The 14,041-nt window shown below is 38.8% G+C and overlaps 1 protein-coding gene across 4 annotated transcripts; it reads right to left on the reverse strand.

The window, feature by feature from the left end:
- Positions 1-47: 47 nt before the first annotated feature.
- On the reverse strand, positions 48-8,545 carry ccdc150 (coiled-coil domain containing 150). Of its 4 annotated transcripts, none has more exons than XM_079481006.1 (25): positions 8,230-8,545; positions 7,537-7,899; positions 7,263-7,441; positions 7,086-7,181; positions 6,799-6,928; positions 6,680-6,723; positions 6,505-6,576; positions 5,926-6,033; positions 5,754-5,845; positions 5,226-5,406; positions 5,016-5,084; positions 4,785-4,877; positions 4,618-4,701; positions 4,392-4,490; positions 4,048-4,113; positions 3,836-3,960; positions 3,578-3,659; positions 3,364-3,488; positions 2,973-3,075; positions 2,741-2,899; positions 2,487-2,555; positions 1,878-2,009; positions 1,397-1,462; positions 820-969; positions 48-577 (listed from the first exon to the last, which is right to left on the reverse strand). In XM_079481006.1, the coding sequence occupies exons 2-25, from the start codon at positions 7,895-7,897 to the stop codon at positions 452-454; spliced, it is 2,811 nt and encodes a 936-aa protein (XP_079337132.1). In that variant the 5' UTR covers positions 7,898-7,899; positions 8,230-8,545; the 3' UTR covers positions 48-451. The 4 variants fall into 4 exon arrangements, with proteins under 4 accessions (XP_079337132.1, XP_079337130.1, XP_079337133.1 ...); XM_079481004.1 differs by having other exon boundaries at positions 97-577; positions 6,505-6,597; positions 8,230-8,287; XM_079481007.1 differs by having other exon boundaries at positions 411-577; positions 1,412-1,462.
- Positions 8,546-14,041: the final 5,496 nt, after the last annotated feature.

The following is a 14,041-nucleotide window of genomic DNA, read 5'->3' on the forward strand; positions in this document are numbered from 1 at the left end:
GTTGCGGAGTCATCTAATATATGCGTACTTTAATTAGCCACTTCAATGCAAATTTAATTGGCCATATGTATTTTAGAAACTGAAAACACAACAAAATCGAGGAAATAATGCTTTGTTGACATTTTAAAAAGTTAGTAATAAACAATAATACATTTATACCAACATACACACCAGATACGTTATACTGTGTACACGGATGTTTAAAGTATGTCTTTTACAGGGTGTAGTATGTAGTATGTAGTTGCCTTTATTTAAACAAATTAAAAAAAACTTTTGTTTTATTCATTTGTAGTCATAAAGTTCTGTTTCCACTAAATACAGACTATTTTCGAGAGCATGGACGTTCATATCTGCATTTTGATTTTTAAACACACGAAAGCAACAAAATGCTTAATATTTGTTTTTTATTTGATATATTGTGTGTTTGAAATTGTGTTTTCGTGCAGTATAATCAGGTGTGCACACATCTGGTGGGTTTGGAACTGCTGGTGGTGCGTCTCAGGTCTTTCTTGATCTCCCAGCGCTGTAATGTAAAGGCCCAGGGCTCCAGTTCAGGCTCAAAAACACAACTGCGGGTCTGTAAACAAAGCATAACCTTCAGGCCACACAGAAAAGTGGTTCAAAATCGTCAAAAACATATATTACACTCTGATAAAACAACACTTTAAATATTTGGATTCCTAATCTCACATTTCTATATTTTTGCTGTTCAGACTTCATAATACATTTAGATCAGAATACATTTCAGATTTTGCTTCTGGTCTGAATGGTTATTTCAGTGCTTCTGTCTGTGTGCATATCAGTGCTACAGCCAAGCACCTCGCTTCTATTTTGAGGCTCAGTGGATGTTGTGCAGTCTTTTTCTGTCCTCCAGAAGTTCTCTGTGAGTTTCTGTGGCACAAACTCGTCATTAAAGCTCTCAGATATAGAGCAGAGATCTCTGTGGTCCTCAATCGTGTTCTCTGTGATCTGAAGAACAGAGGGGGAGAAAACAAGGAATTAAATAAAATACGTGAACGAGAGTCAAAAGAAAGTTTTTTTTCCTCTGGAGATATCACTTCAACACAGGCTATGATCAGAGGAGGCATCGGCCTGAACATGACACGATTTTGAGCACCAATTTTAGGATTTTAGAAACAGAGAGCTACTCCAAAGTCCCATTTGTTGCCACTCAAGGGTGGCTCAATGATGAATTTCATATTTATGTGCACGTTTTTTTTTCAGTTAGTGGTTTTTGCTTTACTGCTGATAATGTTAATACATATATACTTACTGTACTGTAAGAACCAAACATTTGATACATATCTCCTCCCACAATAATGATGTTTATTATTGTTGAAACACCATGGAGAATAAAATCGATTTCTGGTGTCAGATGGTGGTGGGGTCTGTTTACCTCCCCATGACTCACTTCTGCCTCGTCTCTCTCGTCCTGGAGCCGTTTCAAACTCTTTTCCAAATGCTGAACACATAGAGACAATAGCTTTATTCAGCACAAACCTCCTGATTATTCATTTACATAATGGCATTTCTCCATCCCTTTGTTGGTATTGCAGTATCAATGCCCTGCAGGGCGTAACGGACAGCAAAATGAAGGAACTCTAGACTGCTGGCACTACACAGATTCAGAGAGAATGAAGTTAAAAAAAGAAAGATGCACGCGGCAATGACCCAAATGCCCTTAGCCCTTGAGTCCACACATGGTGACACGGTGTGGCATGAGTTGATGTGTATTACCTTGTTTTAGACACATGTACACATCTAGGGTAAAATTATGGGACGCAAGATTTAAGCAATCTACCACCCAAGGCTCTTCGATACACCGGAGTATAGGTGGGACAGGCCAAAAAAGTCAGGGTATAGGAAGTAGTGCATACCAGACATTTCTCCCGTAGCGTGTGATTGAGATATCTCTCAGACTGTAGCTCCCCCTGCTGGTTGGAGGCTAGACACTGAAGCTCTGTCTGAAGAGATGCCATCTCAGAATGGAGCTGCTGAAAACACTGAGACTGACAGAGACACATATATAGACATTATGAGTTATTGTGGGGATAGGCCAAATGGTTTACTAGTTAGTAACTAGTTAGTAAAGTTGACAATTGGGTTCATCTAGATTGCTTATTTTTTCTGAGGCTTTAAACACAATTTCTTTGTGATGTTTTAGCATTCTGACAGCTTCTTTTAAGATCTATCACAGCAGCTGCATCTGCACATTCGTCTTCTTTACCGACAGTCATAAACGCCCCACTTTTCAACCATTTCAGTAAACTGTCAGACATTAGTTTACTTCCATAAATCTCTTTCTGTAAAGACATTTACACCGTGTGAAATCAAATGTTATTTTAAGGGCTACTTATCAGCCGAATATCTGTCAGTAAAAGTTCCACGTATCATTCATATATTGTTATGAAATAGCTATGAAGGATTAAACTCTTTTTATGAATTTTTTATGTAAATGAATGGAAGTAACTTTGTGTGTTTAATACCTGTTCATAATTTATTTTCTTATAATCATCCTTTATTTCTTCAAGACTTTCAATTTCAGCTTCCAGATCCTGTCAGGAGGGGCAAAGGTATGATCGAGGTTGAATAACAGTGGGCAGCAAACATTGTCTCTGGTACAAATAAATTACACATATTCCCGTTTTGCTGGAGAATTATAGTGCATTTGATGCACATTTTTAACATTTGTTCTACCTGAACACAACTAAAAAGACCAAAAGTGGGTAAAGTAGCACACCTTGATTCTCAGCGAGCTGTTCTCCGGTGTTCTGCTGTTCAAATGAGACTTCTGACAGGACACAAGCTTCTCCAGCGCCGACACCTTCTCTCGAAGCTCCTGACTTGCTTGTGAAAGGTCATGTGATTTCACGGATGCCTCAACAAGTGCTTTTTTCAGCTGAGGGAATAAAACATAACTGAGGAATGTGCCCTTAATGTTCATGGCCAATCCAAGTGTCTTTTAAAGTTACCTGTCGCTTTGAGTCTATCTTTCTTTTGAGCAGCTTCTTCAAGGAATCTATATGTTCTGTCAGTCGACAAATCTCTGCTCTAGCTTCTTTTAGCTCCACCTCTCTTAGTGATGGAGTCAAGGCACACATCAATACATTTTAACACACAACGTTTGGACCCAAATGTAGTATTTCAATAGCATAAAACACACAAATGTTACTTCATTGCATTTGCAAACAAAACTCAATATAACGCAAAACTAAAATGTCACATTAGTGGCATTCAATTAATAAAGCAAATATGCAAAAAACGATTTATAGTATCTTAGAAATGAACTTACATCTTTTGCAGTAAACTTTTGATTGTAATGCGAAATGATAAACTACCTCATGGACATGTCGTGTTTCTCACCTCGTGCTCAGCGTGTTTAGTTTTTCTTGTGCGTTGTGCTTTTCTCGTAGCACCTGCTCTAAATTCTGAGCAAGTTTCCTGTTGTCCAACTGAGCATCATCAAGTGCATTTTGCAAAGACTCAACCTTAAACATGAATGTATACACCATTAGTCTGCCTTATACACCTGACGTGTATTATATCATCAGTGTGTATGTTTGTTTTAGTGTTTTACCTTATTGCCGGTTATGTGTGTCAACTTCTCCAGGTGCTCAGCTTCAGCCCTAAGCTTCTGAATCTCTTTCAGAGCCTGCAGTCTGACACAGACACATGTCTATTAAGCAAATCGTAATCACAGTAGAATACATTTTAGAAATGCTCTTATATATTTGCAAGACGCTTTTGATGAAAGCGTCTGCTAGATGAATAAAAGTAAATACGTGTATTTTATGTATTAATGTTTTTCCAGTTAAGGACACACACACACACTCACTTCTCTTTCCTGAGTGTGTGTAGTTCCTGTGTTCTGTCTTGCAGCTCAGACTGTAGTGTCTGTGTGTTCTGCTGCAGAAGAGTGTGAGATGACAGGACCTTCTCCAGCACCTGAACCACTTCATTCTGTTACACACATACAGTATGGAAATAAACAGTAGCATCCCGCTTCATCCAAATTCTCTATGCACACACAAACATGCACACACAAACCGCGTCTCTGTGCTGTTGCTGTAACATATGAAGATGCTCTTTCAGAGTGTTGTTCACGCCCTGTTCCTGCGAGAGAGTGAGAGAGAATCTCAAAGATGTGTATTTGAGGCCTTCTGGATAAATGTAATGTTGCAGATTCCGGATTCAGTTCTTATAAACAATAGCAACTGTAAACTATACTATATGCTCACTACGAAACTATTAAAAAAATTCTGCTATTTTATGAACAGCAATACAAAAAACAAATAGAGTAAAACCCTTCTACTAATCAAACTATCAACTGACAAAGTGATGAGCCAAATTAAGAGAGTTTGTTAAAGAGGGGTGTATGCTTGTGTGTTTACCCGTGTGTAACTGTTCTGCAATGTAATATTGATCTGACAGTGTTGAGTACATTCTGCTTTCATCGTCTTCAGGTCTTCTCCCATCTGCTGCACTTGTGCCTGTACACACACATACGGTGTGGATTTAAACCTGCTTTGTGCACATATAATACAACAAACTGTGTGTCACACTGTCAAATGTGACATAAATACATAAATACACAACCTGTGCGTGTGAGATCAATACCTGCAACTTGCCCTTCTCGTAAGCCAGTTTGTTCTTGCTGTCTGTCATGTCCCAGAGCATCTGTTCTACCTGACGATGAGTTTCCTGAGAGAGAGAGAAAGAGCGAGTAAGAGGTAACAGGTACATTTGTGTTCTGACATGGACTCTACAATCGTCTGATCCGAGACCTGCTGATGCTGCATGACTGCCAGGCTCTCCACCAGTGCCTTGTTATCCTTCTCCTGCTTCTGCAGCCCTGAGCTCACTGTGCTCAACTCAGTCTGTCAATCAGAGTCATAAACTACAGATGTTTACGATGTAATAGCTACCATCATATAACAAGACAGTCCTGGAGGTTCAAAGATAAAGCTTTATGTAAAGTTCAAATGAAAACTGTGGACCTCGCTTTTTTCCAGTACCTTGATCTCTGACAGCTGTGTTTCAAGAAGGTTCTTCTCATTTTCGAGCGAAACCATTTTTGAGCCCATCTGAGAAAATTAAAGCAGGTGCTTAACATAACACTTCTTAATAACAAAGAGTTACGAAAAACAACACTGTATTGGCATTAACACATATATAAGTTTTTTTAACAGAATTAGTGTATTTACTGTAGGATGAGGTTAACTTACTTCACTATTTATCTGATCTTTCTCTTTTTTACTCATGTTTTCTTCCTCTCTCAGTGCACAGCTAAGCTCCTCCTGAAGCCTCTCGATGGTTTGTTCCAGCATCTGTTTATGATCCACAGCTATCTGCTGGGCGACAAGAGAACTCTGCTGAAGTTTGGCATGATCCGCCTTCAACACCTCCCTTAAAATGAAAAGAGAAGAGCACATTGGGTTATATTCATTTACATCCAGGTTTTTGACAATCAGCAAACTGTTTTAATTTCAAGCTCTTGAATGACAATGCAGGAAGTCAGTGGAACAAAGTGTTTTCAAAATGTACTTTAAAAAAGTAAACGTAAAAAGCTTAATTCACGTGTAAACCCAAGAACTATCAATGAGGAGTACATTTACATATTTTAATGCATGTTCTTTTTCTCTAATTATGCAGAAAAACTGGAAGAACAAATTGGACGAAATGTGAAACAAGACATAAAGACGTGCAAGCGAAATCTACATTAAATGTTGTTTTCTAGTGAATGCGGGACTCACAGTTGTTTCTGTAGGGTGAGTTTCTCAGATAATGTGCTCTGTAGTTCAGTCTGACTGTTTCTTCTGACAGTGTCTAACAGCTGCTTCTGTTCCTTAATGTGTTTAGAATGCACAGTTGTTGTTCATGCCTGTAAATCGGGTGAAACTAATTTTGAGTCTAAATCTGAAATACCTTAATGTTGTTTTGATACTCGGTCTGCATTCGAGCGTTTTCGAGTGTTAATGACTGTACTGTAGCTTTCAGCTTTAAACACCGAACCTCTAACTTGTCGTTCAACACCTGAGACACAAATAGAGAGTGAGAGGTGAATACATTACAAACAGATATTTTATATGATAAGATGTTCCTTTCAAAGGAACAACTTTCAAGATAGTGTCACAACCGGCTCAAAGCCATGACAAATGAATGGAGGAAATACTCGAGTTGGTTTAGTTGCAACGAAAGTGTGTTTATTAACACTAATAGAATAATAAATAAAACATGAAAACAACATAGACCAAGGCGTCAGATGGAACCAAATGCAAAACAAAACAAACTGGAGCCAGGCCAAACACCAACAAGGACCAAGCTTTTATAATGGGCAGACCAGGTGGAAATGGTTCACTTGATGATTCCCTGGCCACACCCACCAGCCGGCCATAGTGGGAAGAACCATGAGACCCGTCACAATAGCTATAGTATAATAGATAAGGTGAACGTTTCCACACAGACTCTATTCTGAACGTCTATCGTGCTTATGGCCGTGAGTACCTGAACATCAGCTGCAGCTGCTCGGAGATCTCGTTCATCTCTCATGAGTCTAATGTTCTCCTGCTCTTGTGTCTGCAAAGACATCTTCAAATTCTAAAAACACAGACATGATGTGTCGCCTTGCGATTCATCAATTGACCACATTACAGTGAGTCAACCTCTCATGGTTTCGTACCTTTATCTCTTTGCTCAGCTCTGATATCAAAGTCTCCTTCACACCTGAGAGGAAACAAAACATTCAGATTGTGTTGAGGGAATATACGCCTGCGTGTATCATAGTTCGTCGTTTCTGACCAGATTGGTCTCTGAGCTGTTGACACTCTCTCTCCAGGCTGAAATTTCGCTCCGTCTTCTTTTTTAGCTCCGCCCTGTTTGCTTGTCTGTCAGCGTGTAGGGTGTGGCATGCTGCTTCGAGAGCTTTCACCTAATACACGTCATGAGCAAATAACCAACAACGTTTCAAATAGAACTTATTCCATGACAGTTTGTTCCTGTGTGGATGCTGAGACATTGCATTTTCTTTGGTACTTTTATTAAATGTTGCTGAGGTCATCATACATCTTTTCCTGTCCTCGGTTTACCTGTCCACTTTTCCCCTCTACCACTCTTTCCATCTCCTTCACTCTGAGCAGCAGTGCATTGTGGGATTGCTCAGCTTTCAGGTCCGCTGCGGTTTCCTGTGCGAATCGTAAAGTACCGAACAAAAGTCAACCTTATCACTGCATTGAAAATCAAGTTATTTTGAGAAGATACATTACCTTAGCGTATATGGTTCTCGGCAGCACCTCCCTGAGTCTGAACGCCTCCCGCTGTGCCTCCTTCCTCTCAACACAGGCCTGCTGCAATCGATCCTGTAACTTCAACACCTCCCTCCGCGAGGAGAGCTGCTCCTCCTCATGCTGACCCCGCAGGATGCTTAACTGCTCATGCAGACGCGCTGCACACAGAGACGATAAACGTGACCCCGGTTGATTTTTCCACCCGCAGATATGTAGAACTAACACACTGACATTTTTAGGAATGAGTACCGACCTGTACGGGATGGATTTAGCTCTCGGTCCGTTTCCAAGCGGAAAGTGGCGAGTTTGAGAGCGTGCAAAAGGCTCTCCAATCGACACACACGAGAGACCAGCGTTTCACAAAGCCTCCATAGCAACCCCTCTCCATCAGCACCCAGAACCTGACGGATGTTCACTGGACTGACCGGGTGCTTTAAAGAGCTCCTGGCTGAAGAGTTTGAGGGAAGAGGATCAGCAGACACTCCCAAAACATGAAGACCCCTCACTAACTCTTCTGACTGCTCCTCGGCTGACTGAAGGCGTCTCTGTAAGCTGGAGAGAGATTCGAGGGCACTGGCCCCCATATTCAGGGGACATACCACGGACCTGGACATTACTAGAGATATAAAGAGACACAGAAGCAATGGGTTAATGTTTAGATCTGTGTTTTTTATGCAATTAATTCTTACTTTTCTATATCTTCAGCCAGATAAAAGGGTTTTAAAACATCTCATTGCAGGGGTCTTTTTAATAATACATCACGATATCATGCTTTGTATATCCAAAAATCGACAACCGCCCGTTTTAAAGCGATTTTATTAAGCTAAAACCAACGCACGCACCATTACTCGAATGCAAAACATCTTCCTGCACAACACTCGTTAAACTCCAAACATTTAAGTAAATAACGCATTTGCATTAACCGAAATACAAAGTAGTTGCTTACCTTGAGAAAGAGCCCACACTTCCGGCTTACCGTGGTTACCATAGAGACCGCTTCCCTCTCGTGCGGCGATGGCGTTCTAATCTCCCGCTTTAGAAACGGGAAGACTACAACCAGGCGGGGTTTAACGGATTAGGGATTGTATTCATCAATTCTACAAAAAACATTTGAACTTGTTTAACGCGATGACGAATCTCACTGTCATTCCTTGGGTGCAAATTATTGCCCACATTCACAAATAAAGAAAGATGGTCTGATGACGTCACGTGGTTATTGTTACTTTCCTTAGCGCATGTGACGTCACGAATAGACCAATCACAGTCGTTTGTCAAGTCAGCTTTATTTATATTGCGCTTTTGACAATTTCATTGTTACAAATAAGCATATAAGCAAATGCAAAGTCAAAACAAGTCAGACACACTATAAATTCCTATATGCAGTGTAATTTAAAGAACTAGCAGACCCCCGGCCAGGCAAATAGTGCAAAACAGAATGCAAAGAGTGGCGAGGAACCCAAAACTCCATTGGAGGAGAAAGAAAACCTCAGAGGGAAACCAGGCCTAACCAGGGGCTTCCAGTTCCCCTCTGGCAAAAGCTGCAGCCTCTGCACAAGCTCAACAGTGTTTGCACAACAAGGCAAAATAAAATTTGATTTAAGATTATCATTAATAATTTTGTAGAGTCGCCACGTCCTTTGTCCATCTCTATCATCACAGCTTTTGTCAGGTCTGGCCATGGACTGTCCTGCCCGCTCTACTAACCTTGGAACAATGAGACAAGACTGGCTTGTGAATGCTTAAATATGAACAGCAACAGAGGTTTTTACGTAAAATACCATAAATTGTTATTTAATTGATTCCATTAAAAAGATCACAACATGTTTTAATTGTATTGTATGTTATTTTAAAATATCCCTGTGACCTGAACGTATTCCTATGTAAAGGGATACCCCACCCAAAAACGCTGTCATGAATTACTCACTCTCTAGTTGTAGGCTACACATTTATTTGTTGGGTTGAACATAACGTCGTCATACCCCCACGTGACATCATGAGCCCATCTTTTTTATTTGTAAATGTGGATGGTTCTGAAGCACCATTAACTGCCGTAGTAGGAAAACGATTGATGTAATTGTTTGGTTCTGTTGAACACAAAAGAAGATATTTTGAGGAATGTAGGAAAACAAACAGTTCTGGGGCACATTTGACTAACATTTAAAATTGTCCTACTATCCCAGATAGCAAATTGACTCCGGAACGGATCCGCCCCGGAAGTACCACAAGCTCCGGAACGGATGTGCAAAACGGATCCGGAATGGAGTCCACTTGCACAGCGCAGCGGATCCAGAACGGATAAGGATGGCGGATCCAGACCAGATCTGGGGCAGACCCGTTCCGGACCTGTTTATAAAGCAGCGGATCCGCCACGGACCCGTTCCGGACCTGATTATAAAGCAGCGGATCCGCCACGGACCCGTTCCGGACCTGATTATAAAGCAGCGGATCCGCCACGGTCCCATTCAGGACCCGTTTATACTCCGCCACGGACCCATTCAGGACCCGTTTATAATCCGCCACGGATATAGTCATTCTCTCTGGATACCTTCAGATCCCTCATTTGACGATAGTATATTCTGGCCAAAACTAGCTAAAGAAATATTTCAAATCTAATTGACAAACATGGATTGCTCTTTTATTTTTATTATGCCTCCCTTTATTAATATTAATAACACATGATGAAATCATTCAAAACGTATAAATCTAAATTCACTCGTTTTAGCCAGTAACAATTCAACTATAAAAAGAGTTTCTTACAGAATGTTTTTAGAGTTGTATTATTTATGTATAGAATTGTATTACAGAAAATGAAATGCAACCATAAATTGTAAAAATATTTTTATTTACTTAAGGAAAAATAACATTTTTTTAAATGTAGCTCAAGAACCATTTAATTAAATCTTTTTTTGGTGAACATTGGGTTTACAAAAGATCGATGAATACAAACTAGAAAAAAACAATTTAAATTAGTAAAAGTTTAACTGGTAAACGAACACTGAACACAGAAGTTAAATAATAAAACACTACAGTTGGGTGCTGACACTGGGACGGCTCCTTGAATTTCCCCTGTCTGCTGCCAGGTTGAACCACCGTATCACGTGTTTTGAAATCTCATCATCCGTGGCAGCACGGGAGACATGGCTCTTTCTCACAGCACCTGCAATACACAAGCAGAATTATTATTAAACAAACTCATGAAATCACATAGGAGATACCAGTTTTTTTTAAAGGAAACACCACCGTTTTACATATGTCAAAATGTTCTTACCTCAAGTTGATATGTATCTGTCTCATCTCTGTGTGTGCACTTAATCGCTCTGAAGTGTTTGGTGTTTGGGTCTTAATTCTTACCTGTTTGGATCGTAATGCATGAATGAATGGAACGAATGGTGCTAAGCTAAACGTTAACATAGTGGCATCGCGCGCTACAGCGATTAAGTGCACGCACTGAGACAGGACAGATATGTATCAACTATTTTAAGTTAAGGTAACTGCATAGTGGGATATGTAAAAATGGTGGAGTTTTCCTGTAAGGATACACACAACCAATGTTTTCAAACAAACTTGTACAGTCTTGTACAGACACTTCTCTCACTCAGGTACTGGGCTACTCAAAAGCGGTTGCTTTCTAGAATAGTCTGAAAGTAAACCCTAGGTGTATTTTAATGATTCAGGATAAGACAAAAACAAACTTTGGAAGAGGGATACATGATGTACTCGCTTTAGATACATTTAAAAACAAAAGAGTTATGCGCTTATATTTTTAAACCAGGTAAATTTTGTTACATTTACTTACACAGGAGGAACTTTCTAGACTCCATCTGATTAAAACATTTTTTCCCATTCATGCCCTTCCAGCTGATCCTCCTCCCAACATCATCATGGAACATGTGGGAAAGGATGTTCCATGTGACACGTTTTGTGTCATGGCCCCCAATAGTTGCCAGGGAGGAAATCTGAAATGTAAAAGAAAATTCTGTTGATTTCTTAGAATTAACACTGGTAAAATTATTTACAAAAAGAATGTTGTGTTATTTAAAAAAAAAAATCTTAAGACCTCGATGACCAAGTAACCGGTTTCCCTTGTGCTACATATTTAATATTTTGTGTATATAATAGCATAGATATTGACAGTTTTGGGAAAACGATTTGCCCCAAGTGCTTAATGGGACCATCTGATAGTGGAATCTTAAACCGAGACATACCAAGCTGACTATCAACTGTCAGGCAATGTTGGGCCGTTCTTAAACATGGAATGACTATGTTTTTTTGATGTGTTCTACACCATTGGCCGACACAGTCTGTTTTTTTTGGGCTGATTCAACATGTAGAATGTATGGAAGAATGTGTGCCGGTGTTGGGCCATTAAGGCACATTTCACTGAACAGATTGGAAGAGAAAGTTAAACTTTCTTTAACAGAGGCCTCAACACCTTTAATTTAGGCTTTTATTCTGAACAGGACTGGCTTGATGCATGAGAAAAAACCTCAAGTGGAAGCTTAAACGTGCCGCGTAACACGAGAATAGGGCTGGCACTAATTATTATTTTGGTAATCGATGGATTATTTTGACCATTAATTGGATAATTCTTTGTGGTACACCTACACCTTTAAAATGACTTAAAATACATAACTGTATACAGTAACAATGAGGCAATAATATTTAGTATCCAAAACAAATAATCATATGGTTAGATAGAACAACACTGTTACAATACATGACATTCAAAATATAAACAATCATCACGTGTACATTCTTAATTATAACAAATGCCTCCAGTGGGTGCCAACATTGTTACACTTTACAGCAGATCAAAAACAATATTTGACAAAATAAACACTATTTGAGCGTTATTTCAGATGAGATATTGCTTACCTGAGCAGGCACACGCTGCACACACAAAACTTCTTCATGCTGAAAGACGAAATAATGAACATTAAAAAAGCTTATTTTTCAGACTAAACTCGACAATGCGCATAAGCAGTCGTAAGTGTGAGTGTATATATAGCTTCTAACGGCTGCAGCTAAAGTTACTTAAACAAGCAGCAATTGGCTCCTTTATGGGACTTGTGCTGCAATATTGCACATAACAGTTTCTCCCATTCATAGAAATAGCAGTAAATCATCTTTCTATATCTATAGCCTTTGGTAGTCTGCATATTAAACAACCAGTTTAAGAATATGCATTTAAAGACGCCCAGTATTCGACAAAATAGCTGGCTAAATCATATGTAAAACAGTATAAAATCTTTCTTTACCTGTTTGTTTGGAAAAGATGAATTAAAAAGATGACGAACTCCAACACAGATCAGTGGCACTAGAACGAGCTGTAAACTGCAACAGAACACACACACACAGTATATTATATATGATTTATAATATTAATATGACATGAAATAATTTGTATACTAGAGCTAAAGTTTAATAATGCAAGTGGGTTTTTAAAATACAAAGTAGGTCATAAACCTAAAAAGTAGGTTTAAAACTTTTAATCTTAAATTGTTTAAATTAATCGTTTGAAATTAAATATTATTACATGGGTCATTATCACTATAAAGTGCCTTTTGGTGTCCTCATCAGAAACACTGAGCCATCGTATACATAATGCAAAATAGTGACATTTTGAGGTTTTATTATAAATGTACTAATATTTACACGTACAACTTTTAAGAACATTTCTTAAAATGTGTTTTATCATTTTATGACCATTTTCTTTGACTATGTATGTGATTTTGGCATGTCCCTCACACTGCTTAGCTACAACCTTCAGTGAGTTTAAAAAATGGATACTTTGCACAAAATTGTAATATTTTTTTGAAAGTTCCTATGGTCCCCAGCAATGTATGTAATAAAAGAAATAATTTGGATAATCTATATTCATTTTCATAGTAATATTAAGCATTATGCATGCGTCCCTGTAATTGCCATCTACCCTATCATTTTGGAGTAAACGCCCCTTTAAGAAATAGTCTGATGTTCTCAGTGACATCCCCTCCCCCGTTCTGCCTTTCCTCAGTGGAGGTTAAAACATCTTATGCACACACAGTTAGTATCTGCAATCTGCACACATATTTCCTTTCCTAATTATATGTTGTCAGGCTTCACATGTCTTAGTGACATTTTAATTAACAAAAACATTTCAGTAATTGAAAATATGTATCTTAAACAGTATAAAATACATATTTTCATACAGTCAGCTTTAACAGGTAATCCCTTTGCTAGCCGCAGCTACACCGTGTGTTCATTAAATGCTAACTTTTGCCTCATGCACACCCTGTCACCAAGCCTACCCTGATATGGGGGACAAGTGTATAAATGGGCTTGAGCGTTGACCAACATACATTTCTACCAGTCATAGGTCTACTTATTGCAACAAACATGAAGTCAAATGGAAAATTTAAAGATTTATATTTTGAAAATTGTCAAGTCTCAAAGGCACTCTTTAGTAATAATGACCCACATGTTAAAAGCTGTAGTGTGTAAAGTTATTAGTATTTGACAAAATAGCTGGCTAAATCAAGTTTAAAACAGTAAAAAAATCTCACTTTATCCGTTTGTTTGGGTGAAAAACATGAAATGGAAAGATAAAATAATGCAAAAACAGACCAGTGGAACTATAAACCGTAGGCCTAAGCTGCAACAGAACACACACAAACCAGATTTATTTTCTCAGTGGGACAGTCCATTGGCGTTTTTATACTGTTGAAACTGTATATTTTATCCATTACCCCTAAAGATCAGAGAAAACTTTTATCTTA

The sequence above is a fragment of the Barbatula barbatula genome (genome assembly GCF_947034865.1).
Source record: "Barbatula barbatula genome assembly, chromosome: 19".
In the NCBI taxonomy this organism is placed as follows: Eukaryota; Metazoa; Chordata; class Actinopteri; order Cypriniformes; family Nemacheilidae; genus Barbatula; species Barbatula barbatula.

What these genes read in the sequence shown, in the direction of transcription:
- ccdc150 (XM_079481004.1), bottom strand. Translation starts at nt 7,897, where the DNA reads ATGTCCAGGTCCGTGGTATGTCCCCTGAATATGGGGGCCAGTGCCCTC. An exon ending in CAGCTGCAGCTGATGTTCAG is followed by an intron (nt 6,034 to 6,504) that starts GTACTCACGGCC and finishes TTTGTGTCTCAG; the next exon opens with GTGTTGAACGACAAGTTAGA. An exon ending in AAGATCAGATAAATAGTGAA is followed by an intron (nt 5,085 to 5,225) that starts GTAAGTTAACCT and finishes TAATTTTCTCAG; the next exon opens with ATGGGCTCAAAAATGGTTTC.